This window comes from Centropristis striata, chromosome 11 (genome assembly GCF_030273125.1).
Source record: "Centropristis striata isolate RG_2023a ecotype Rhode Island chromosome 11, C.striata_1.0, whole genome shotgun sequence".
NCBI lineage: Eukaryota > Metazoa > Chordata > Actinopteri > Perciformes > Serranidae > Centropristis > Centropristis striata.
In genome coordinates this window covers 25,975,494-26,001,188 of record NC_081527.1, presented here as the reverse complement: position 1 = coordinate 26,001,188, position 25,695 = coordinate 25,975,494, and the positions used below count along the sequence as shown (strand labels likewise).

Here is a 25,695-nt window from a genome sequence, read left to right as displayed (position 1 = left end):
TATATAGACTGGACTGTGCGTCTCTGCAGTCTGAAGGCACAGAAACAAGGTTGTGTGTGTAATATAAATCCCACTCTAACAGCGTCTCCAGGGTCTCCCTACCATCTTCACACCCTGCAGCCCCCCACTGAGTAACACCTGAGGGCTCCATTATGTCACTTATGAGCTCCGGATCGGCCTCAGTGAGCCGTTTCTCTGAACAGATAAGTGCTTTCTGACAGCTGGTCATATAACAGGAGGAACCTGGATTATCACCTCCACCGACTCAGCAATTAAACTAATTTATATCTAATTTCTCATTAATATGTGCATGCAAATTCCACATGTGGGCAGCAACAACAAGAGTTTGAAACTGATGTTGTTTTCTTGTGTGACTTGTGTGACTTTTTTTAATCAGGCAGATAAAGCTGCAGATTTACAAGAAAATCATGTCTGAAGTTCAGTTTTAAAGTGTCACATGATGACAGGATGTGGCAGCAGACAGCAGCAACAGACAGCAACAGACAGCAACAGGCAGCAGACAGCAGACAGCAGACTACAGCCACTGACAGCAGCAAACAGCAGCAACAGACAGCAGCAGACTACAGCAACAGACAGCAGCAGACAGCAGACTACAGCAACAGACAGCAACAGACAGCAACAAACAGCAGCAGCAGACAGCAGCAGACAGCAGACTAAGGCAGCAGACAGCAGCAAGAGACAGCAGCAGACTACAGCAACAGACAGCAGCAACATACAGCTGCAGACAGCAACAAACAGCAGCAGGCAGCAGCAGACAGCGGACAGCAGCAACAGACAGCAACAACAGACAACAGCAGACAGCAGCAAGAGACAGCAGCAGACTACAGCAACAGACAGCAGCAACATACAGCTGCAGACAGCAACAAACAGCAGCAGACGGCAGCAACAGACAGTAGCAGACAGCAGCAAGAGACAGCAACAACAGACAACAACAGACAGCAGCAGACAGCAGCAGCAGACAGCAGCAACAGACAGCAACAGACAGCAGCAACATACAGCTACAGACAGCAGCAGACAGCAGACAGCAGCAACAGACAGCAGCAACAAACAACAACAGACAGCAGCAGACAGCAGCAACAGACAACAGACAGCAGCAACAGACAACAGACAGCAGCAGACAGCAGCAACAGACAGCAACAGACAACAGACAGCAGCAGCAGCAGACAGCAGCAACAGACAGCAACAGACAACAGACAGCAGCAGACAGCAGCAACAGACAGCAACAGACAACAGACAGCAGCAGCAGCAGACAGCAGCAACAGACAGCAACAGACAACAGACAGCAGCAGCAGCAGACAGCAGCAACAGACAGCAACAGACAGCAACAAACAGCAGCAGCAGACAGCATACTAAGACAGCAGACAGCAGCAAGAGACAGCAGCAGACTACAGCAACAGACAGCAGCAACATACAGCTGCAGACAGCAACAAACAGCAGCAGACAGCAGTAGACAGCAGCAGACAGCGGACAGCAGCAACAGACAGCAACAACAGACAACAGCAGACAGCAGCAACAGACAGCAGCAGACTACAGCAACAGACAGCAGCAGACAGCAGGAACATACAGCTGCAGACAGCAACAAACAGCAGCAGACAGCAGCAACAGACAGTAGCAGACAGCAGCAAGAGACAGCAACAACAGACAACAACAGACAGCAGCAGACAGCAGCAAGAGACAGCAACAGACAGCAGCAACATACAGCTGCAGACAGCAGCAGACAGCAGCAGACAGCAGACAGCAGCAACAGACAGCAGCAACAAACAACAACAGACAGCAGCAGACAGCAGCAACAGACAGCAGCAACAAACAACAACAGACAGCAGCAGACAGCAGACAGCAGCAACAGACAACAGACAGCAGCAGACAGCAGCAGCAGACAGCAGCAACAGACAACAAACAGCAGCAACAGACAACAGACAGCAGCAGACAGCAGCAACAGACAGCAACAGACAACAGACAGCAGCAACAGACAGCAACAGACAACAGACAGCAGACAGCATACAGCAGCAGCAGCAGCAGACAGCAGCAACAGACAGCAGCAACAGACAGCAGACAGCAGCAACAGCTGGGTCAGCTGGGCTGACAGCCAGCTCAGTGGGAGTTCCTCCTAAATGAACATGTAACTTCAGTCAGAGCGACTGCAGGCTGTAACAGACAAACTCTGTCAGTCTGCTGTAGGACCCAAACCCGACTTGTCATGCATGAAACATACCAGTTATTTGTATTAATTTAATTTCTAACACTGGCTAAACCTCTGTGTCCATCAAGATGGAAGATGTTAAGGTGTTTGACAGGCTGGAGCCGTCGCTGCTTCCTGCAGAAGCTCAGAGTCTTTAACATCTGCAGCAGATGTTCTAGTGGGGAGTGGTGGGCAGCACTAACAAGCTCACCAGGCTGGTCAGAAGGCAGGTCAGTGATTGGAGGAGGAGCTGGGCTCTCTGGAAGAGGTGAAGAGGACGCTGTCCAACTGAAAAGTCACACAAACAACCTGATGCAGATGTGTTTTATTTAAGAAAAATTTGAGAAACACACAAACTGTACTCTATCGTTGTTTAATTCTGTTTTTTTACTTCCTAGTTAATTGAGTCTTGATCTTTCGTCTCTGTGTCAGCCTCCACTGAGTGACTCTCCCAACGGAGCAGAACATAAATGTCATTACACTAAATGACCACAACCACAGAGTCCATTAGGACTGGTAAACACAAACAGACTATGATTGTGTAGCTCCGCCAAAGACAGAACGTTATTACCCTGTTTATCTAAAATTTACATCAATCAGAGATGATTACACATGAAACATTTCTGCTCAAATCAAAGCCCCAAAACTGTAATATTCCAGAACATTTTGCACCATTTTATCTCATTAATACAATCACTAATCTAGTCTCCTTTTACCTGAATGCCCAGCATCAACACTGTGACTTCTGTCCTTCCTTCCAGTAATAAACTGTCTGCTCTCAGAGCCTCTTATTGTTCAGGAAAGCTTTTCCATTTGCTGTGAAACGGAAACGCTCGTAAACACACAGCTGATCGCTTCCTTCTGCCACACAGGAAGTGATGCGTCACGAATGAGAAGCAGAAAATGAAAGAGGATTACTGTCATAAAAAGACAAACAAAGACAGCTGGTCAGTGTCTCACTGATGATCCATGTGTATCTGATGTGTGTGTGTGTGTGTGTGTGTGTGTGTGTGTGTTATGATGAGGTCTGTCCTCAGAGGAGCTTCCTGCACTCTTAACCACCACATCAAAATCTGTTTTAGCTCAGATTTAATGTCACTAAACAGATCAAAATGATGCAGAAATAACAACATGATGCTGAAAAAAAAGTCCAAAAAAAAGTGGAAAAAAGGTGGAAAAAGTCCAAATTCATGCTTTGTCGGGTCTGCCTGCAAGAACCGGCAAGAACACAAGAAAATTACTTTTAAAATGCTTATTTTCTGAATGGAGTTCTGATCAATCAGAGCTACGCTAGCTGCTTTTGAGTAATTTATTGTCAATAAACAGATCAGAAGGATGCTGAAATAACTACAACATGATGCTGATGTGGAAAAAGTTAAAGCTTTATGACGTCTTTCTGTAAGATGCCAAGGAACTTTTAAAATGTTTGTTTTCTGAATTGAGTTCAGGGCACCACTACAGCAGTATGAAGCCAAAATAAAGTGATTTAGCTGTGGTTTAATGTCAACAAATCAAATAATGCAGAAATAACAACAATATGATGCTGATTAAAAAGTCTGAATTCATGTCATGTCAAACACAAGAAAACTACTTTTAAAATGCATATTTTATGAATAGAGTTTGGTCCAATCAGAGTTACACTAGCTGCTATTAGTAAAGCAATTTGTAACCAAAATGAAGTGATTTTTGAGTGATTTAATGTCACTAAACATCTCAAAAGGATGCCGAAATAATTTGGTTCGATCAGAGCTCTGCTGTGCAGGAGAATCTCAAAGCTGACACAGCAGTTTTCACTCAAAATTAAATTTTTCAATCATCACAAATATGCAAAGATGCAGGTATTTATTGAGGTTACGATGGTTGTGGGGGGAAAATCCAAAAAAAAAACAACTTAAAAATTAAAAGTCTGGCAGCAAATTTGCTTAAAACATATAACTGTCAAATAAACAAACTGAAAATTATTATACAGAAAATTTTCTTTTTTTTTGTCACTTAAGTTTTTTTTTTGCAACAATTAAAACAAATACAAGCAAAGCAGACACAAAGCTGCCTGGGGAGTGCACACTATTCTTACAATCTTTTAGAATGGTATATCTTTCAGTTATTATTCCAGTCCAGTATCTGCGTTTAGAGTCCTGTAAAGGGCCCATTTTTCCCATTTCCTGTCCAGTTGTGCTTCCTGCAGCCTCAATATATGTGTCAATTTTTCCATTCAAAAGATTTCTTCCACAATTGTTATCCACTGATCCTTCCTTGGTGGTGTTTCCTTTCTTGGCTGCCACCAGCAGCACTTTGATCAGATATTCATCATGTGTGATATCAATCTCATCTGTGAATTTACATAAATAAAGCACTAAACAAGTCAAAGGCACTCCATAGCCTAATATTTGCTGTAACACTCTACATACCATTTCCCAGAATACAGTTATTCTTTGACATTTCCAGAAGATGTGACCGTGTTCTACATTGAAAGATCACATCCTCGCCAACATTTCTGGCTGTGCAGTTGCTTACTCTTAATTTTCGGTGTAATAAAAAAACAGATCAGATTCTTCCATGCAAACTTCCTCCAAATTTGTGAATTAGTGGATTAGTGATGTATCTTCCACATTTTGTGCCACTCTGTTATTTCTACATTGAGCTCTTTCTCCCATTACACCTTGATATATTCAGTTGGGCAAGCTAAAAGAAACTCTGTCAAAAGAAACGCTGTTCTGCCATAAAATTGACAAGAAAATACTTTAAAAATGCTGCATAAATTAAAGATTTTACCATTAAATATTACAGTATATTTTTGTTAGAGATATGGTGTTTAGCACATTTACCAGTTAGAAAAAGTATTTTTTATAAAAAATAAATGCAAAAATGATGGCTTGTATATATATTACAGTATATGTTTTGCAACAAATGCGGTGCTGGTGTATTTTACAGTGGAGTAATGTATTTTAAAAATGGAAAAAATACTGTTTTGGCTGATTTATAAATTCACTGTGTTTCATTGTTACTGAAACCGAATTAACTCATTTATCATTTTACGTTCTTTTACTGTCATAGTTTAGCAGTTTTTCACTGTAAAATCTACAGACATTTTTTTACAGTGTATGTAACAAACCACAAACAGATTTCTCTTGCAGCCATTATTATATCAAGTTATTGCCTCAAATATACAGTATTCGGCACAAGCCTGCCTGAAGCTAAAATATTCATAGAAAGGATGAAACCATCTCAATGCGAGACTTCCAGGAAAGAGTCATCATTGTTTGCATGAGAATTCAATCCTCTACATATTAAGAGTCCCTGCGTGTTTTCAGAACACGGAGGCGCCGCAGCTGTGACTGATCGAATCGAGGTTACCTGAAATTACATTTAATTCACTGAGACCCTTCAGCCATGCAGGAAACAAGAGAAGAAGAGAGGAGGGGTTCACTGTATCAGGGCTCAATCCTGCTGCTGCTGCTGCTGCTGTAAATGGTGAGTCTTCAAAAAAGAAATACACGTTCAGGAACAACAAACACAGCTTTTTTTTTCCTGCAGCTTTTGGTGAGAAAATCAAACGTCAGCATCTGAGACACAGAGCTGTCAGCTGGTCTTCACAGGATCCCAAAGCTCAAAAGATCACAACTTTCTCTTCTATCGCGGTCTATTTTTTCTATTCAAATATTAAAGATAATCACCAAAACTGCAGTGATGTTCACAGATAAGATCTGAGCTTTAAAACCAGCTCCTTCTGAGTCATCTCGGCTCATTTAGCTCCTCCTGCTCAGCTGAGGAGCAGTGTTTTCCTCTCACCCTGTGGAATCTGCTGCAGAATTACTAATGAGAGCTGATCGCCTGTAATGAGCCGCACACAGCGCCTCCAGTCCCTGACTCCATCCTGCTGCTCTCTGATCAGGTCACTTTAACACAAGATTTTTGGTCATTGTATTACATGTTTTAGTGGTCATTTTGTGTCCTTTTTGATCATTTCACATATTTCTTTTGATCATTTTGTATCTTTTTTGGTAATTTTACATCTTTCTTTTATTTTGTGTCTTTTATTTTGTATCTTTTTTTGATTATTGTGTTTCTTTTTTTGTATTTTATCTCTTTTTTTGGCACTTTCGCCCTTTTTTTGTCTTTTTTTCTCGTCTTTTTTTTGGTAATTTTGTGTCTTTTCTTACGTCTCCTGGGTGAAAGTCCTGGGTTAGTTTAACTGACACTTTTGTGCTTTATACTCCACCTCGCCATCATTTACCTTACTACGACCACTAGAGGGCGCCACTAACTCCAAACGGAGACATGGGGACAGATTGGAGTATCATATGCACGAAATAATGGATTTTTGCGTCTACATTGCACGTAATTTGAAGATGTAACGTTGAGATATTTGTACGTAGATTGGTGACATCGAGCTGAGCAGGTAGAGTTAAAACACTGCAGACCACTGAGTGGTTGAGAGAGTAATCACTAACGGAAACCTGCACCAACAAGCCGTCTTTAACCCTTTGATGCACAACATGGTCTAAATTGACCCGACTAAGTTTTTATGTTCTACATCTTTGCAATAAATTAATTTCATCTTTCAGTATTGCAGGTTTTCCTCAAACAACTTGTTTTTGATCATCATACATCCTAATTTTTTGTTTTCATTTCTTACTCTTTGAATAAAAAACATATTTTTTATCACTACGCTTCTAATGCACAAGGTGATTTTTGACCCATCTTGTGCATTAGAAGGTGTTTATATGTTGTCACCAATATAAAACCTGACAAAGAAGACACAAATATTAACTATCCTATTTTGTTGAATTGGTGTTTTTCCAAGGAAATGATTATTTCTATTAAGTCTCAAATGTTAAAATATGTGATTTTCCAATGCAATCTGGTGGTTCTAATAACTCTTTTAAAGTTAAACCTTCAAAATAAGACAAACATAGTTACACATATACTCACATTGTTAATTTAGTGAATCACATTTTGTATCACTACTCTTCTAATGCACAAGGTCAATTTTGACCCATCTGTGTAAACTTGATGTAATAATACAAAAACTATTTTTCTTCATAAAGTATGAAATGAAAAATGGATATAATGATCTGTTGTAATAAATAAAAAAGAAATGCAAACACACAGCAGCATGAAATAACATGGGAAATGAATGTGGGTCATTTTTGACCATGTTGTGCATTAGAAGGTGTTTATATGTTGTGCATCTAATAGTCTAGACGGATTTCAGAATAAAGGCCTTCTATAAGAAGTGAGGAGCATTTATGGGTACAAGTCAGGAACCGGCCTACCTTACATATCTCAAGGGTGCTGAGTCCAAAAAAAATGGTTCCCAGGCAAAATTTTGAGTTTTTGACCTTCTAATTTGTATATCAAATGGCCAATTGCCCATCTTGCTCAGTCGTTGGACCATTTCCACTTAGTTTTTTTGTAAGTAGGCAATCAAAGATGAGGAAATTAAGTTTCTGGATCTATAGTCTAGGGTCAGAGCAAGGATAGAGTGGAGGCTCGGTGTCTTTTTTATGTATAAATATGTATGCAAAATACCAACTGGAACATTTAAAAGTGATATTGATTGAATATTTATGTCGGCCTTAAAAAAAACACACAAATAATGCTTAATTTCACCTTAAAAGTTGGTATTTTGCATATATATAAATATACATAAAAAGACACTGAGCCTCCACTATATCCTTGCTCTGACCCTACACTATAGATCCAGAAACTTAATTTCCTCAACTTTGATTGCCTACTTACAAAAAAAAATGGTCCAACAACTGAGCAAGATGGGCAATTTGGCCGCCAAATTGATATGCAAATGAGAAGGTCAAAAACTAAAAATTTCGCTTGGGAACCATTTTTTTTGGACTCAGCACCCTTGAAATAAGTAAAGTAGGCCGGTTCCTGACTTGTACCCATAAATGCTCCTCACTTTCACTTTGTGGACAGTTCCGTCTAGACTATAAGGGTTAAACAGCTAACTTAAACTTAACTAAACTTAAGGACGTGGTACCAAAAGTGAACTGAGTCTGGCTGAAGAATGCAGTGATAATGTGGCAAAATATATATTTTTGGCCATAACTGAGCTGCAATGTTTGGAAGGAAAAGAAATCCTAAGAAGGCTTGACTATAACTAAAGTGCACCCTGAACTTCTTCAGAGAGACAACAGGGCTCAGATCTGAAGTCCACTGTCCCACATTTATTACCAAGCACACTTCCTCACCCTGTAGGAAGGTTCCAGGCTTGTTTTTTGATGTATTCAGTGCATTACCACCCAATTTCCTCATGCAGGAACAACACAATTAAAATAAAGGACAGAACAAGGACACATCAGCAGGGGAAACACATTATTTAGCCTTTTGAGGCGACATGGTGCTCTCCACTGATAGAGAGCTAACAACGCTGAGGGTCTCTGAGACGGAGGAGAAGCAGCGGCTGGGTCTACTGAGACACATGTGACATTTAAGTGTGACGTTAATGTCGTTCAGCCTGGATTCAGACAGTTGCTCGCTGTAGTTTGAGGTAATTATGTGCACAGCGGTTTCCCGGAGGTAAAAATAGATTTTTGCCAGCTCAGCAAAATCGAAGCAGAATGAGAGCTTTCTTTTGTTTCATTCTGACTCCAATCACAAAGATTTTAAATGTAGTTCTGCTGGGAGAGAGCAGGAGAAACTGAGCTGAGAGCTGGGTTTACACTATGGATACATTTACATTTTAACCAGTGTATGATTTTATAATATCTCACCTATATTATTCTAATTATTACTACAACAAAAATCTAGTGAATGCAATTGCAATTTTTGGGGTCAAAATACTGTTTTTAAGGTCAAAAAATGTATTTTCACTCACAAATTATCTTTATCAATAAATATTTCCTTTATTTTGTAGGTGAGTGGATTTGTTGCTTGGACCAATAAAGAAACAGTCCAAAGAAAAGTCTTCAAACATTTGCTTCTAACTAACAGTGAGAATACCAAAGATATGAAATAAAAAATAAACAGAAACAAGCGGCAAATAATTACTAGAGCTGGGAAAACTAATGCCTTAATTTCTGCAATAAATTAAAAATATTTCACATGTTATATACAAATGAACACAATTAATGCAACTTGACCCAATTAGCAGACTTTAGTTGGCTGAGCTTCGAAGAGCACGTCATTATGTCTTGTCATGAAGCGAGTTAAATAACGCTAGAGCTGTGCCAAATATTAACTGAAGCAGTCACTTGACCTTTGACCTCAGGAATAAATGTAAATGGCTTGTATGGAAACTCACGACTCTCCTCTTCACAGACAATTACACTAAAGTAGATACGTAGTAATAATACATTTTGCTGATATATACGTGGAGTGTCATTGAATTATATTTTCAGCTCTAACAGGGTTGAAAAATCTAAGATTTTCTGAATGAAGACTGTTTTGCTCAGTGTTGGTGACGTTCTCTGTCCATGGTGCTGAAATCTCTGCAGACTGTTTGAAGACATCAAATAAACTTGAATTCAAAACGTCAACCACATGTTGCACAATATTCTTCACAATATGACAAAATACTGAAAAATATATAGGACATATTATTTTTATTATTATTTTGTTGTCTGTATAAATAAAAACAGTTGCAACAGCTGCAAAATAGAAAAATGTTACTTGTGACTCTTCAGTGCAACATGAATGAATAATAAAATAATTCAAAAGTAGATCTAGAAATGTAACCAAGTACTCAAGTACTGTACTTAAGTACCATTTTGAGGTTTGTCTACTTAACTTTCCATTTATGTAACTTTAAAATAAATCAGTACATATTAAATAAGTCAAACTTGTATTTTAACTACATTTAGCTGTAAGATTTAACATTAAAAAAATGTGATGAGAGATTTTGATAAATTAAACCACATAAAGTAGTTCAAATGAGCCCCAACTTGACGACAGTAAAATGCTCATCAAAAATAATTATCCAACAATATATATCGAATATACATAACAATCTGCATAACAAGTACTTTGACTTGAAGTACAGTTTGTTGCTGGTACTTTTGTACTTTCACTTCAGTAAATTTTCAATGATTTGACATCAACAAGTAGAAATGTTGCCATTATCGGCATATGCATTGTTTTTTTATCATATGTAAGATATAGCAGCATCATCTTGAACGATACGATGTGGCACAGCCCTCGCCCACGTACAACCATGCTGGTCTGAAGGTCTATCCTCTGTCTGTGCAGCAGTCTAACGTGTTCCTGCAGGATGACTGTGTATCGGGCTGTATCCACTAGCGGGCAATACCCGAATGAGGCGAAACGGCCCTAAGTTTTTTTTCTGGACTTTTTTCGTCCCTGTAGAAGAGCAGGGTCTTTTTTCTCTCCTGAAAACAGCCTGGTTACTGATTGGATAGATCGCTAAGCAGGATGTGATGTAGTACTCTAAACAAAAACACAACAACACGCCATTTGTAAAAGCCGGCAAAGCAGTGTTCCCAACTTAGCACTTTGTTGCTAAATTTAGCAACTTTTCAGACCCCCTTAGGACTATTTTTCAAGAAAGCGACTGGAGACAAATCCAGCGACTCCTTCTTACTCTTCTTAATGACACTCTAACAAGTAGTTAGCTACAGTTAGTTCTGTAGCAGTACAGTGTGTATGTGCTAACAGGCTAACAGTTAGCTCTGTAGCAGTACAGTGTGTATGTGCTAACAGGCTAACAGTTAGCTCTGTAGCAGTACAGTGTGTATGTGCTAACAGGCTAACAGTTAGCTCTGTAGCAGTACAGTGTGTATGTGCTAACAGGCTAACAGTTAGCTCTGTAGCAGTACAGTGTGTATGTGCTAACAGGCTAACAGTTAGCTCTGTAGCAGTACAGTGTGTATATGCTAACAGGCTAACAGTTAGCTCTGTAGCAGTACAGTGTGTATGTGCTAACAGGCTAACAGTTAGCTCTGTAGCAGTACAGTGTGTATGTGCTAACAGGCTAACAGTTAGCTCTGTAGCAGTACAGTGTGTATATGCTAACAGGCTAACAGTTAGCTCTGTAGCAGTACAGTGTGTATGTGCTAACAGGCTAACAGTTAGCTCTGTAGCAGTACAGTGTGTATGTGCTAACAGGCTAACAGTTAGCTCTGTAGCAGTACAGCGTGTATGTGCTAACAGGCTAACAGTTAGCTCTGTAGCAGTACAGTGTGTATGTGCTAACAGGCTAACAGTTAGCTCTGTAGCAATACAGTGTGTATGTGCTGCTGCTGCAGGAGGTGTTCACTTAGCGATCTCTGTTTGTTTACAACAAGCACCAGACACTCTGTGCACAGTTAGTGATGCTGTTAATTCACAATCACTATGTTTATGATCAGAGGAGACTCTGTGCATAATTAGCCATGCTGCTTTCAGCTGCTGACGTTGTGCACAGTTAGTGACAGTGAAAACCAAACGTCACCTCCAGAGTCTCTAAATCCCTCTGGGGGCTAACTGGTAGTGGAGACGGGCAGAGTGAGAGGACTTTAGAGAGGGTGAGGCCTGAGACTTTCCTGGTGGACACTTTTCCCCCCTAGTTGAAACACGGGTATAGTGTGACAGTAATCCGCGGCGCCCGCGGGCCGGGGGCCGGGGGCCGGAGACCTTCTTGCACCTGTTATGACTGTAGTCATATTATAGTTATTTTTTTTTTAGCAAACTGCATTTGTATGTGGGCCCTGTGTTTTTGTTTTCCTTTTTTTTTGTATGCAGATTGGAGTGTGCCGTGGCCGTGGTGTTATTGGTGGAGAGGTTCCACGCCTCCATATTATGCAGATTGGGGTGTGCCGTAGCCACGGTGCAATTGGTGGAGAGGTTCCACGCCTGTGCTGGGATTGGCTGCAGCCGGAACCACCTGGTTTAAATGGAGCCAAGATGGCGGCCGTCGGTGGCAGCAGGCTTATTCCTCATCCTCCTCTTCTCCCAACTGGTTCACACAATTTGAGTTCCCTTGTGGTTTTTGGACTTAATTCCTTGGTTTTGAGCAGTACGGGTGGTTTGCCAGGTTTTGTTTCTCGTTTTCTCTTGTTTAAGTAGGTAGGGAGGTAAGATTTTGTATCTTTTGGTTTTTTAGGTAAATTTCTTATTTTTGAGATAGAAGTGTTTTGTTTGTTATTTTGGCTTTAGTCCACCCCTAAGTTGAAAAATATTTGTATTTACTTAAGTTCTCTTTGTAAATAAATATTTAAGCATTCTTCAAACCAATCTTTGTTTGTGGCTACTTGGGAGATGGGGAAGATGGGGCCTTTTCATGTTGTGCTCTAGGCCCCTAGACTGGGGCATAACATGAAATGGGGGCTCGTCCGGGATCCCGTCGCACTTTCCGGTGAGTATATTTTTTCTGGTTGGCAGTTTTGTGTGTGTGGGGGGGAATCATGGAGTTTTCACTGGATGATTTTGTGGCCAGTCCCTCTTTGGCTAAAATTGATAAATGCAAAAAAGCAGACCTATTGATTCTGGCAAATTGTTATAAAGTACAAGTGCCTTACAGTGCCAATAAAGCAGAGCTCAAACAATTGCTGTGTGAGGAGTTGGTGGAGCAGGGCGTCCTATCAATCCCAGCTGCTGATGTGGGTGAAGCTGCTGCGGGTGATGCGGCCAGTGACGCACCGATGGCAGAGGTGAAAGTGGCGGGGGCTGCTGACATGCTCGCTGCTGGTGTGGAGCTCGGGCCGGTCACGGATCCTCTCATGGGTAACATGAGCACAGAGGATCTCCGCATAGCCCTCCAAATAAAGGAGGTAGAAACAAAAAACAAGCAGCTAGAGGTGCAAGCCATGCATCTGCGCATCAGGGCTCTCGAGCTGGAAAAAGGAGTCCATGTAGCCTCCACCCCGGTGTCTCCTCTTGGCCGCAGCTCTGTTTCTGCTCCTGTTTTTGACATCAGTAAGCACATTGTTTTGGTCCCTCCATTTCGTGAGTCTGAGGTAGACTCTTATTTCAGCGCCTTCGAGCGGATAGCTGCCGCCCTGAGTTGGCCCAAAGAGTTCTGGTCCCTTCTCCTCCAGTGTAAATTAGTGGGGAAAGCTCAAGAAGTCTGTGCCAGTCTGTCTATTGAAGACAGTCTTGACTATAAAGTCCTGAAAAAGACTGTCTTGCAGGCCTACGAGCTGGTCCCCGAAGCATATCGTCAAAAATTCAGAAATAGTGAGAAAACTGCCAATCAGACATATGTAGAGTTTGTGCGCGACAAGAGTGTTTTGTTTGACAAATGGTGCCAGGCATGTAATGTAAAAACCATGGCGGAAATGAGAGAGCTCATTCTGCTTGAAGAATTCAAAAAATGTTTGCCGGAACGAATTGTTGTCTATTTGAACGAACAAAAAGAATCCTCGGTAACAAAAGCTGCTGTTCTAGCTGACGAATTCATTTTGACGCACAAAAGTGTTTTTTCTATGCCGGCACCTCGTCTTTCGTCTGTAATGCCTGAGCGCAGAAATAGATCGCCAAAGCTGATGCGTAAAAGCACTTTACCAGCTGCGAGTGGGAGTCGCGAGTGTTATTATTGCCATGAGCCAGGCCATTTGATTGCTGTCTGTCCGGCTCTTAGAAAAAAAGAACACAAAAATGGTAAACCTCCTGCAGGTGTGGGTTTCATAAATACTGCGTCCCCGACTGTAAAACACACAGAGCCTTTACCTAAAGCAGAGGTACAAGTAAAGGTTGACCCTCGTTTCAAGCCGTTCGTTTCTCACGGATTTGTTTCTATAACCGGCGAGGAATCTGATAAAGTGCCGGTAACTATTCTCCGCGATACAGCCGCCTATCATTCATTCATGCTGGCTAGTGTCCTACCACTCTCGAGCGAAACCTCTTGTTCTTCTGATTTGCTAGTGTGGGGAATAAAAATGAGTGAACTTAACGCCCCACTTCACATGATCCACTTGCATTCGCCACTCGTGTCGGGGCATGTAAAAGTTGCCGTACTCCCACAGTTTCCGATTGGCGGCATTTCGTTTATTTTGGGTAACGACTTGGCAGGAGGAAAAGTGTTTCCTCTGCCTGAAGTAGTTAAGGATCCCATTTCGTCTGCTTGCTGCCCTACCTCTGTCTCTTCTGATGTATCTGTGCCAAATTTGTTTCCTGTGTGCGCAATTACACGTGCACAGGCTCGTAAATTGGGTGAAACTGTGGATTTGTCTGAGTCGTTTGTGGCTACTTGGGAGATGGGGAAGATGGGGCCTTTTCATGTTGTGCTCTAGGCCCCTAGACTGGGGCATAACATGAAATGGGGGCTCGTCCGGGATTTGAACAGCAGCGTGTAATTCTTCACACTGAAGTGAAAGCATGAAGACAGGCTCTTTATCTGACAGCTGGGACTTTTTCTTGTTGTCGTTTTGCAGTAAATGCAGCGCCAACATCAACATTCAGTAAGAGCGATGGGCGGAGAGATATGGGAATTATACCGCCGTGCATTCTGGGAAGGATCACGCTGTCAGTGGAGGCCAAGGTTCAGCGCTGATCTGCCACCAAACTGCTGATCAACAACATCTCCTGTTTCTCTCTCTCTCTCTGCTTTCACACATGCTCGCTCTACCTGACTCTCAGCCTCCACTGCAGATCACATTTCACTCTCTCCACAGTGTTGTTATGGTAACCAAAATTTGGGTACCACAGAGCTAGAGTCCTGTAACGGGAGCTTCGGTTTCATACTTGTGCAGCCAGAAATTCCCTCACAGAGTTGTCTGCAGAGGGTGCTCACATGGGAGACGAGCTGGTGACTCATGGCCCTCTGACTCTGGTGATGGTGGATATTATGAAGAAATTAAAGCATTTACAGATGATTTCATGTTTGGATTAAAAAACACACAGATGTACAGAAATGTCAGGGTCATTCAAACTATAAAACCAGCCCAAACACACACGTTTTGTAGTGTGATTCACTCAATTTGTGGAGACAGGAATGGTGAACTAAAATATTCTTTGTTTGTGTGATATTTCCAGGCGGTGAACAAAACAGCTTTGCCTCATTCAACTGACTGGAGACAGTAAGTTACCACGTAGCGTTGTGTAAAGCCTCTTGAATCAGGGTTTGCCCTAAAAGAACGCCTACGTGTTTTTGCCCACCACCCTAGCCAAATGAGCAATTTCATAGCAATGCGTATCCACGGCAACGTGTCAATAAAGTTATATATAACGTTATATAGATATAAAAAAGGACGTTTACTGGTTTACTGGTTTGGTTATAAGTAGAGGTCTGGTCCAGTGAAAGACAGAAATACGTCGTTTTCATGTTTGCTTCATCTCTGTGAACATTTGATGTGTTTGTGACTAGTTTATATCATGTGGTCATGTTGTTATCTGGATAAATAAACTAGAGGATCTGTTTGTGGTTCTTCACAGCCAACAGTGACTGAATCTCCACAAACACAAGACAGAGACAAACCTGGTCAGACTGACTGAACTGGTCTAAACAACGCTCTGTGTTTCCACCCTGGCTGTTAAATATTGATCACTTATTGGCGTCGAGCATCTCAGGCCAGATGTGGCTGAGAGGAAATGTGTGAAGCCACAGCAGAGAGAGTCAGTGAGCAGACACACAGATAACACAGCAATCAGGAGAAAACCTATCAGGACAGTTTATGTGCTGTTATAGTGCAATAATTAAATTATTTGGGTTATCAGTCAAACTCAGAGTCAGAAGAAATGTTAAACAGACATTTTGAGCAGCTTTTGTTTCAGAAAAAGTCTGCATTCAACATCATCAGCCGTATTCTGGGAATCCTGTGCTACATTTCTCACTGTACAAGTTTAATCCTCTGAACTATTGTTGACGTTTTATTATTTAAATGTGTTACTATTTTTTCTTTTTTGTGTGTTATTGTTGTTTGTTTGTTCATCGTTGTCTCATTATGACTACATGGGTGTGTGTGTACTTATGTGTTTGTAAGTTAATAACAAGTTATGTGTGTTAATAATGGTAATAATGAGTTTATAAACTACATTACTATCTGTTATACATACATATATATAAATATTATTGTTATATAACTGAATATAGTAAATTAACATAGGGAGAAGGGATTTAATAAGCTTCTGCTCCTTTTGAACACAAATAAGTGTTGAGTCTTGTTGTTGTTTCATTTGTGTTGTTGTCTTGTATTTATTGTTGTTCGTTTGTTTTTAAATGTTCATTTTTTATTTTGTGTTCAAATAAATTCTCAATCAATCAAAAAAAAAAAAACTGTTTCAGAGCATTTTTTGCTATTTTTACATTTCCTCTCTGTGTCCTTGTATTTCATTGCAAAATGTAAAATCTATATAAATCTATAAGTCCTGCAGATCTATGGAATCAGAACAATCCCTAGAAGTGATAAACAACTCAAACATGTCTTTGTGCAGAATAATAAACCAGCCAACATGCTTCCTAAAGAAGAATTCCCAGGAATGAGGAGATGGAATCCTTCCCAAAAATAGATGATGATAAAGAATGACAGAAATCATTAAAAAAACAAGTTGAATTCCTCAGATAAATTATTATTAATATTCATATTATTATTTTAAAAATGGGAATAAAACAGAATTCATATATATAAACACTTTTGCCCACAAGTTTCACAAATGTTGTAAAAACAGTTTTCTCCACATATTGTACATATTAAAGTATTGTCATGTTTCCAGCCTCTCCTGTCCTCTCCTCTCTGCTCTGTGTAAACAGATTTTCAGTGAATATTTGTCACGTGACATGTGTTCACAGTGTGTCTGAGGAGCAGAATTTAATGTTTTTAACAGGATCTGGTTAGTGCAAACGCTTTATTTATGGACACGTTTTAAATGAAACATGTAGAATAAAGACATTTTGTCAGAAATATTAACATTTTAAGCTTAGTTTTGGTCACGTTTTCAATTGAAGAAGGAACAAGGAGCGCCATTAAGTTCAAATTCTCATGATAATAACTGTTTTTACAGTTTTTTCCTACAACAAACTGTGGATTTTTGTCTATCTTTTAAAAAAAACATACATTTCCGAGGGTTCAAACTTGAAATACATCGTTATTTTCTTTATTTTCCTGGTTGGGTACGTCAGCCCTGGTTGTGGTTTAAATAAAGCAGGCAGTTGTTGTATGAATTTAAAAAAAAGATTTAGGTTTTCTGACACCTCTCCACCTCTTCATATACATGTGTTCTCCTCTTCCTTTATCTCTGCTGCTGCTCTTTAATCCCCGTCCCACTTGCTCTTCTTCTATACATGTTGTCAGGTTGAAGTGTTGCTGTGCATCAGAGCCGGTGGGTGAAGAGCGTGAGTAACGCCTCCCTGCTGTCCACACACACCGCTGAAGTGCCTCTGAGCAGGACACTCCACAGCTGAGTGGCGCTTTAAAGCTGCAGCACATCTGGAACCGATTTATTTTACAACTCCTGCATAAATTAAGTCAATTACTATCACTTTAAAAGGACCAGTTCACACAAAACACAACCATGCACATAGTCTTGTGGAAAAGTGAACCTTTAGACAACGTGTTCATTCATTCATTCATTCATTCATTCATTCATTCATTCATTCACCTTAAACGATTATTCACACTCGGGTTGTGGGGGCTTGAGCTGATCCCAGCTGACCAGCTATTCTCAACCTTGGGGTCGGGACCCCAGTTGGGGTCGCGAGATGATTTCTGGGGGTCGCCAAATCAATTTGGGAGTCAGCTCTGTCTCCACTGTGTTAAAGTGTTCATGTGTTAATGTGTTTTAGTCTTTTTGGTCATTTTGTTTCCTTTTTTAGTCATTTTGAGTGTTTTTTAGTCATTTTGTGTCTTTTTTTTTGTCATTTTGTTTCCTTTTTTGTGTCTTTTGGTCATTTTGTGTCTTTTTTTGATAATTTTGTGCTCATTTTGTGTCTTTTTTGTGTCATTTTGTTTCCTTTTTTTGGCCATTTTGTGTCTTTTGGTCATTTTGTGTCTTTTTTGATCATTTTGTGGTCAATTTGTGTCTTTTTTGGTCATTTTGTTTCCTTGTTTTGGTCATTTTGTTTCTTTTTTGGGTGATCTGAACTGTGCGTGTGAGATTGTGTTAAGTGAGTGGGGGTTGCGGACAACATGCATGTTAAATTGGGGGTCGCAAGTCAAAAAGGTTGAGAACTACTGGTCTAGACTATCACAGGGCTGACACATACACTGTAAAAAATATCTGTAGATTTTACTGTGAAAAACTGCTAAACCATGACAGTAAAAGACCGTAAAATGATAAATGGGTTAATTCAGTTTCAGTAACAATGAAACAGGATTTTTACTTAAAAAAAAAAAAAAAAATACTGTAAAATACACTGGCAATATACTGTTATATTACATTATTTGGCTATTTTAGTGTTGTTGCCTCTGACACAGGGGCATAAAACACTCACACAATGGTAAAATCTTTAATTTATGCGGCATTTATTAAGTATTATCTGGTCAATTACATGGCAGAAGGAAAAACTTTTTTACGGTAAAATATAGAATAAAATGACAATCTTAAAAGTGAAATCAACAGTGCTAATATTCTTTTACCGTAATATTAGAAAAAGTTGCACCGTATTTATTATGGTAAAGTTCTGGCAACCACAGCTGCCATGTTTTTTGCCGTAAAAAGAACATTTTTTTACAGTGTAGAGGCTCCCATTCACACCTACGGGCAATTTAGAGTCACCAATTAAACCTAAATGTTTTTGGACTGTGGGAGGAAGCCGGAGAACCCGGTGAGAACCCACGCTGATAGCCAACTGATACATTCCTGCAAATTTATATATATCATAGTAACTAATATGTGTAAATAAACAATAAGTAGATAAATGAAGGTGATTTGAGAGGTTATTCTGTTTTTACTGTCCCTGCTGCATCCTATAAAAACTGTAAACCTTTGTCTTTCAATGTGCTAAACTGCATCTAACAGCTCACTCAGATCATCTGTATAATATGTTCAGCTTAATGTACAGCGAATGGGTCTTTTCTGCAAAAAGAACCCCGACAGGAAGATGCAAAATCACCTGAAGGACTTCTTCTTCTGCACTTCTTCTCTTGTTCTTTCTTTCTTTATCTGTGATCATTCAGTCCCTACCCATGGAAACCCTCGCCTGCAGATCTCTTTCTGCAGATTGATATGATTGCAGAGTCAGAACTCAATCCAGAGCAACTTCATCTCTTCTACATAAATAACAGACAGTAGAATGCTGTTACTGTCCAAATATTCAACAAAGCTGAGTTATAAATGCACAAAAATATAAATAAGACTAAAGTTCAAACACTACTGACTGTCTCACACATACGTTTCTGCAGGAATATTTTGGGCTTGTAATTTTGCATGGGCTGATTAGTGAAATTATATGTTTTATATCTATTTATTTAAAGATGATGGAACAATAACCTCAATAGATAAAACCATCTACATGGCCTGACACTGCAGGAGTTAACTGAGAAAATAGTTTTTTAAAGTTGTTTTTATAACAAATTGACCCGTAAATTAATAATTCAGTGGTTTAGTTTTATAAATATGTCTTGTGAGAGTGTTTTCATGTAATATTATCCATCAACAAACACAGCAGCAGCAGCGAAACGACCTCAGCTCACCTCGACCTCAAGTTACCTGCTGATGACATCACCTCTCTACTGATGACATCACACGACAGAGACAGAAAAAGGCCCCAGCAGCCAATGTGGAGCGATCACACTGGACGCTGCATATGTTGAAGCACACGTGTTGTCAGAGGAACATGAGACGATGAGTCAGCTCCTCTCTGGTGTTTTCTCTCTTCAGTCAGCCAGTTAATGAGCGAACAGGAACAGAAACAAACTGTTGTGTCCGTCAGCAGGTGAGGAGAAACGTTTCTCAGGAGGGTTTTTTTTTTTACAAACTCTTTCACACAAAGCCAAAACCATCTGTTAGCCCCAAAATAGCCAGCAATTCTGAAACACTAGACCAGAGTGAAAACACTTCACTTTCTCAGGATTATTGCAGCTCAAAATGACCAACAACAGACTGTAATTATCTGTAATAAAAAAAAAAAATTAAAAAAACCTGCAGCTTTAGAGATTTTAAGGGTGTTTCCACTACTGCCCAATACCCACAATGAGGCGGGTCTCACTCGCCAAAACGCCCCTAATTTGAATATGAGCAGTCCAGAGCCGGCTTTTGTGGGACTTTTTTAGTCCCTGTAGAAGAGCAGGGTCTTTATTCTCACCTGAAAACAGCCTGGTTACTGATTGGATAGATCACTAAGCAGGATGTGACGTAGTACTCTACAGCAGTAGTTCTCAACCTTTTTGAGTCGCGACCCCCAAATTAACATCCATGTTGTCCGCGACCCCCGCTCACTGAACACAATCTCACACACACAGTTCACCCAAAAAAGACACAAAATGACCAAAAAAGACAAAAAATGCCCATAAAAGACACAAAATGGCCAAAAAAAGACACAAAATGACCCAAAAAATAAACAAAATTACCAAAAAAGACACAAATTGACCACAAAATGATCGAAAAAAGACACAAAACAAAGACACAAAATGACCAAATAACACACAAAATTACCAAAAAAACACACAAAATGACCCAAAAAAAGACATTAAGTGACCAAAAAGACTAAAACACATGAACACTTTAACACAGTAGAGACAGAGCTGACTTCCAAAATGATTTGGCGACCCCCAGAAATCATCTCGCGACCCCAATTGGGGTCCCGACCCCAAGGTTGAGAACAGCTGGTCTACACAACAACAACACACACCACTTGTAAAAGCCGGCTAAGCAGTGTTCCCAACTTAGCACTTTGTTGCTAAATTTAGCAACTTTTCAGACCCCTTTAGCGACATTTTTTTTTTTTAAAAAGCAACTGGCAACAAATCCAGCAACTATTTCTGGTGTTATTGGAGACTTTTGGAGACTCGTTCTTACTCTTCGCGGGGACCGGCGGCTCGTTAAGAGTCGAATCGGCACAGTCCTCCTGCAGCAGTCTCTCCCAGCTGCAGTCACAGAGCCGGAGGGGATGTTAACCACTTAGCCCCCAGTCTGCAAATTGCTAATAGGCTAACAGTTAGCTCTGTAGCAGTACAGTGTGTATGTGCTAACAGGCTAACAGTTAGCTCTGTAGCAGTACAGTGTGTATGTGCTAACAGGCTAACAGTTAGCTCTGTAGCAGTACAATGTGTATGTGCTGCTGCTACAGGAGGTGTTCACTTAGTGATCTCTGTTGGTTTCAAATGTTTAACATATATGATATTAAGAAAACAAGCGTTCAACATGCTTATTTCTAGATTTAATCATTTTAATTTTAAAAAACTTTTCAAGTGAAATTATCTGTCCATGCAGCAAGATCATTTCCCTCAGATTTACTGTTTTTATCTTGTTTTTAGAACCCCCTTTTTTGCAGCGTGATGCTGTTATGAGAACTTATCTAATAAGCAACAAACATATTTGAAAAGGACAAATTATCTCATTAAATATTGTGACTAAGTGGGAAAGAGAGAAGAAATAAAAACAGCAGCTAAATGTTTGTTTGTTCATTCTGTTCGACTCCTGATGATGAGTTTGCAGCTCTGGCAACACGATTTGGAAGGAATAATGTTTGTGAATTGTGAGATGTTCCAGCTTCGTGAAAACAAACAAACAAATAAACAAAAGGTATTTCCTGCCCGCTGGTGTCGACTGTCATCCTGGCAGAGAACAGAGTGAACAGCTCACAATCATCAGCTGAAATGTGTCCAGACAGCTCTGAAGGAGGGAAAGGTCGACAGTTATGAGATACTGACGGAGAATATTAATGACTGCTTAGTGACACAAACATCATCAGAAACACACAGAGCAGCAGGGATCTTCATCAGATACAGAAGAATGTGCTGCTTTCATTATAACAGATGAAGTGAGACTGACTGAAGAAGTACTGAGCAAAGTTTCAGCGATTCAGAGGTCAAATATGTCTGAGTTTAATCTGTACTGCATGAGGCGGAAAAGGATTTCTTTATATATATATGTAATATAAAACTATTGTTTCAGCGTTTAATCCCCAAAATGTGTTTACTTTAAAAGATGCACCAACAAAAATGCACCATTTATGGTAGGAAGAAACAATAAAAACAGTCATTATTGTCAGAGTTTTAACTTTCCGACAGTCCTTAAATGGATCATTGGTTCTGAAAGTTTTCTGTTATAAAAAGTGACCAAAACGAAGCTTAAAATGTTGATATTTTTATCTGAATCATTTTATTATATGTCATTTAAAATGTGTCCAAAAATAAAGTCTTAGCACTAACCAGATCCTGTTATAAACATTAAATTCTGCTCCTCAGAGACACTGTGAAGACATGATTGATTCTGCTGAGACCAACAGACAAATGTGACAAATATTCACTGAAAATCTGTTTACACAGAGCAGAGAGGAGAGGACAGGAGAGGCTGGAAACATTACAATACTTCAATATGTACAATATGTGGAGAAAACTGTTTTTTTTTTTGTACATTTGTGACACTTGTGGGCACTTGGAAAAGTGTTTATGTACAAATTCTGTTTTCTTCTTTTTATGATTTCTGTCATTCCAACTATGTTATTCTGCACAAAGTCATGTTTGAGTTGTTCCCACTTCTAGTCATGATGCTGATTCCACAGAGCTGGGCTGATAGATTTACATATATTTCATAGAGACCAGAGTAAAAATGCTCCTGTTTCTATGAAAAAAATACACATTATAAAGCTTGCTTTTTCATGAGCACACAAGACTTCAAGAGTGCTAATTTTTAGTTTGAAGAGATTGTTTCTACGTAAATGTCACGATAAAAAAATACACATCTGACTCCTTTGCAAGGATTTTTTTTAAAGTTCAACAAAAGCATAATGTTTCCAAAGTGAATGATCGTGATCTCAATATTCAACGGAATGAAAGTGATTTCGATTTTTGCCAAATCCAGCATCACTATGACATCATCAGGGGTTCATCTTAATTCTCAGACTTTACAAAACTACTCCAGAGCAACAGAAGACGTCAAACAAACCACAACAAGAGAATAAAACAGAATCTTTCACTACAAACTGAACCATCTGCTAAAAATTTTTTTACAAAAAAAACACAAATAAACTGACAAACTGTGAACCAAAGAGGAATAAGATGCTCAGGTTCTAACTCAGTGATGAAATCCACAATGAAATCTGTTTTTTAGTGTCACAAATACATGACAGACTAAAATAAAGTCATGTAAAAATTTCCAGTTTATTCTCCACAAAATCTTTTTCAAACTTTCAGTCAGATGACAGAAAACTGTTTTCTTTTATGTGTTAGAGAAAGAAACACTTCTGGCAAATTATTATCTTGTTTTCAGCTGTACAACAGTCCTGATACCAAAACTCCCTAAAAAACTTTTCAGCTAAATTCTGCTCAGTTCTGATTTAAACTCTGTGCATCCATCACTTTGAAGCAGATGAAGTGACCCAGCACTGATTTGTTAACATGTATATGGACGTGTGACACCAGCTGAGTGTGTTCATCACAGCTAAAATAAGCAAAAGGACACTAAAAATGTGCTTTGAAGCCAAACGTGTGTAAAGCAGCCACACCAGGACAGAATCCAGGACCAACTGTTTGCTAACCTACTTCAACAGAAAATATCACACTGATCGCCTCATCAGCCATCTGCTGGAGCTCTACTTATGTAACTTTTAGTGGGTTTAAGAGGTTTGAAAAACTTTGTGGAAGCACTGGACAGCTTCTCTGTACCCAGATCTGCAGCCGAGACCTGGATCCAGCCTGACAGAGAACTGGAGAGCGCAGGGCCGTGCTGCTGCATCATCAAGCAGCAGCACGGGGTGACAAACAGGAGGAAACTATTCATTCCCCGCATCAATATTAGGTTACAACCGAGCTGGACTCCACATCAGCGCCCTACAAGCCCTCATTAATGGACTGGAAAGCGCTGCAACAAAGTGAGTCCAGTCGTGCAACAATCAGCTGTTTCTCAGTTTCATGTACTCACACGAACGCGTGGTAGAGCAGCGCCCATCCTCTCGGCCTCTCCAGCGCGTCGTACAGCAGGTTCTGGATCCTCCTCTTGCGGATGTTATTCCTCTTGGCCGGCCGGGTGTAATTCAGGGGGGTCTTGGCCAGCAGCCCGATGCCGATGCCCTGAGAGCCCCGCTTGTAGCCATCCCGGCCCGAGGCCACCAGCAGCAGGGCGCCATCCTTGTCCGCTCCCCCGGTGCCTTGGTCCAGTAAGTCCCCGGGAGGAGCGCCGGAGGTCCTCTTCTGCTCCTCCGAGCCGCTAGCGACGGTCCTGGACCGGAGCCCCATGGTCAGTGCTGGATGCCCGGTGTGGGCAGCATGCCATGATCCGCGGGCGCTGGATCCGGAGACACCCCCTCCTCAGCCGCGGGTCATTTAAGGATGTGGTCCCCGGCGCGAAGGGAGGTGCTCAGCAGTCTGACTGGAAAACAGAGAGAGAGAGAGAGAGAGAGAGAGAGAGAGAGAGAGAGAGAGAGAGAGAAAGAAAGCCTTAATTTTGGAAAGCATCGGTATCTGCAGCATGTGTGTGTGTGTGTGTGTACAGAGCAGAATCCACCAAGACGGTGAGAGGACGGTGCGTAAAAACCGCAAAACAACCCCACGCCCTGATTATAAAACCACTAGAGGAATAGTGGAGATACATTAGCCTACAGGAGGCGAGATCACCACAAAGTCGGATAAACTCACTACAGAGCCCCTAAGGCGCGTTTTTCACGCCTGGATTTTACAGATTTTAATCGACATGAGGCGATAAAACAGCTGATTCCTGTTAATCAACCAATCAAACCCAAAAGCGCGTTAAGCAACAATTGTCTACTTGCCAAACACCTCTCTGTTTCTCAGAACCACACACACACACACACACACACACACACACACACACACACACACACACACACGCACACACACAGTGGAGAGACAAAGCCCTGGCATCACGCTGCCTCCCTTCACAATCACACACGGAATAAAAGAGACACATATGGGAGGAAATCCGCTGAAGACACAAAGCAGCTCCAGCAGCAGCACCGGGCCCTACCAGCAGCGGGTCCCGGGCATGGCGCGTGTCTCCGGGGCTTCCAGCCTCCATCCACCTGCAGAGGAAGCGGCGCTCAGGCTGAGGGAGGCGGCGGAGGAGGAGGAGGAGGAGGAGGGTAGAGACGGAGGATGGAGAGCAGAGATGCTGCGCGAAGGAGGTCGATAGGCTACTGAAACTGAAACGGAGGAGAAGCAGGGGAGAGAGAGAGAGAGAGAAAGAGAGAGAGAGAGAGAGAGAGAGAGAGAAGCTTTCATCAGCGGCCGCGGAGACGCGACGTGCGCGCACACACACTCACACTGTGCACGCGCAGAAAGATGCCACACACCTTCACGTTTTAAAGAGGAAAAAACATGCATGGAACAGATAGAAGCGGACGCGCGCATAAGAAACTTTACATGCCGTCAGATACACATGCACGCGCCCAGGGCCGGCTCGAGCCCATTGGTGCCCTAGGTGAGATCCACCCACCACACTTCAGCACCTTCGTGTTGAACAGCTCCACTTGCTGTTTTACAGAAGCT

General features: G+C 40.9%; 1 protein-coding gene across 1 annotated transcript in view; it reads right to left on the bottom strand.

The window, feature by feature from the left end:
- The window catches only part of kcnq3 (potassium voltage-gated channel, KQT-like subfamily, member 3), a 181,012-nt gene extending 155,726 nt beyond the window's left edge, over positions 1–25,286 (bottom strand). Inside the window, exons 1-2 of the mRNA XM_059345329.1 lie at positions 25,175–25,286; positions 24,113–24,559 (exon numbers count right to left, since the gene is read on the bottom strand). Of these exons, the coding sequence (XP_059201312.1) occupies positions 24,113–24,426 (314 nt within the window). The 5' untranslated portion in view covers positions 24,427–24,559; positions 25,175–25,286. The remainder of the gene's footprint in view (positions 1–24,112; positions 24,560–25,174) is intronic.
- Positions 25,287–25,695: the final 409 nt, after the last annotated feature.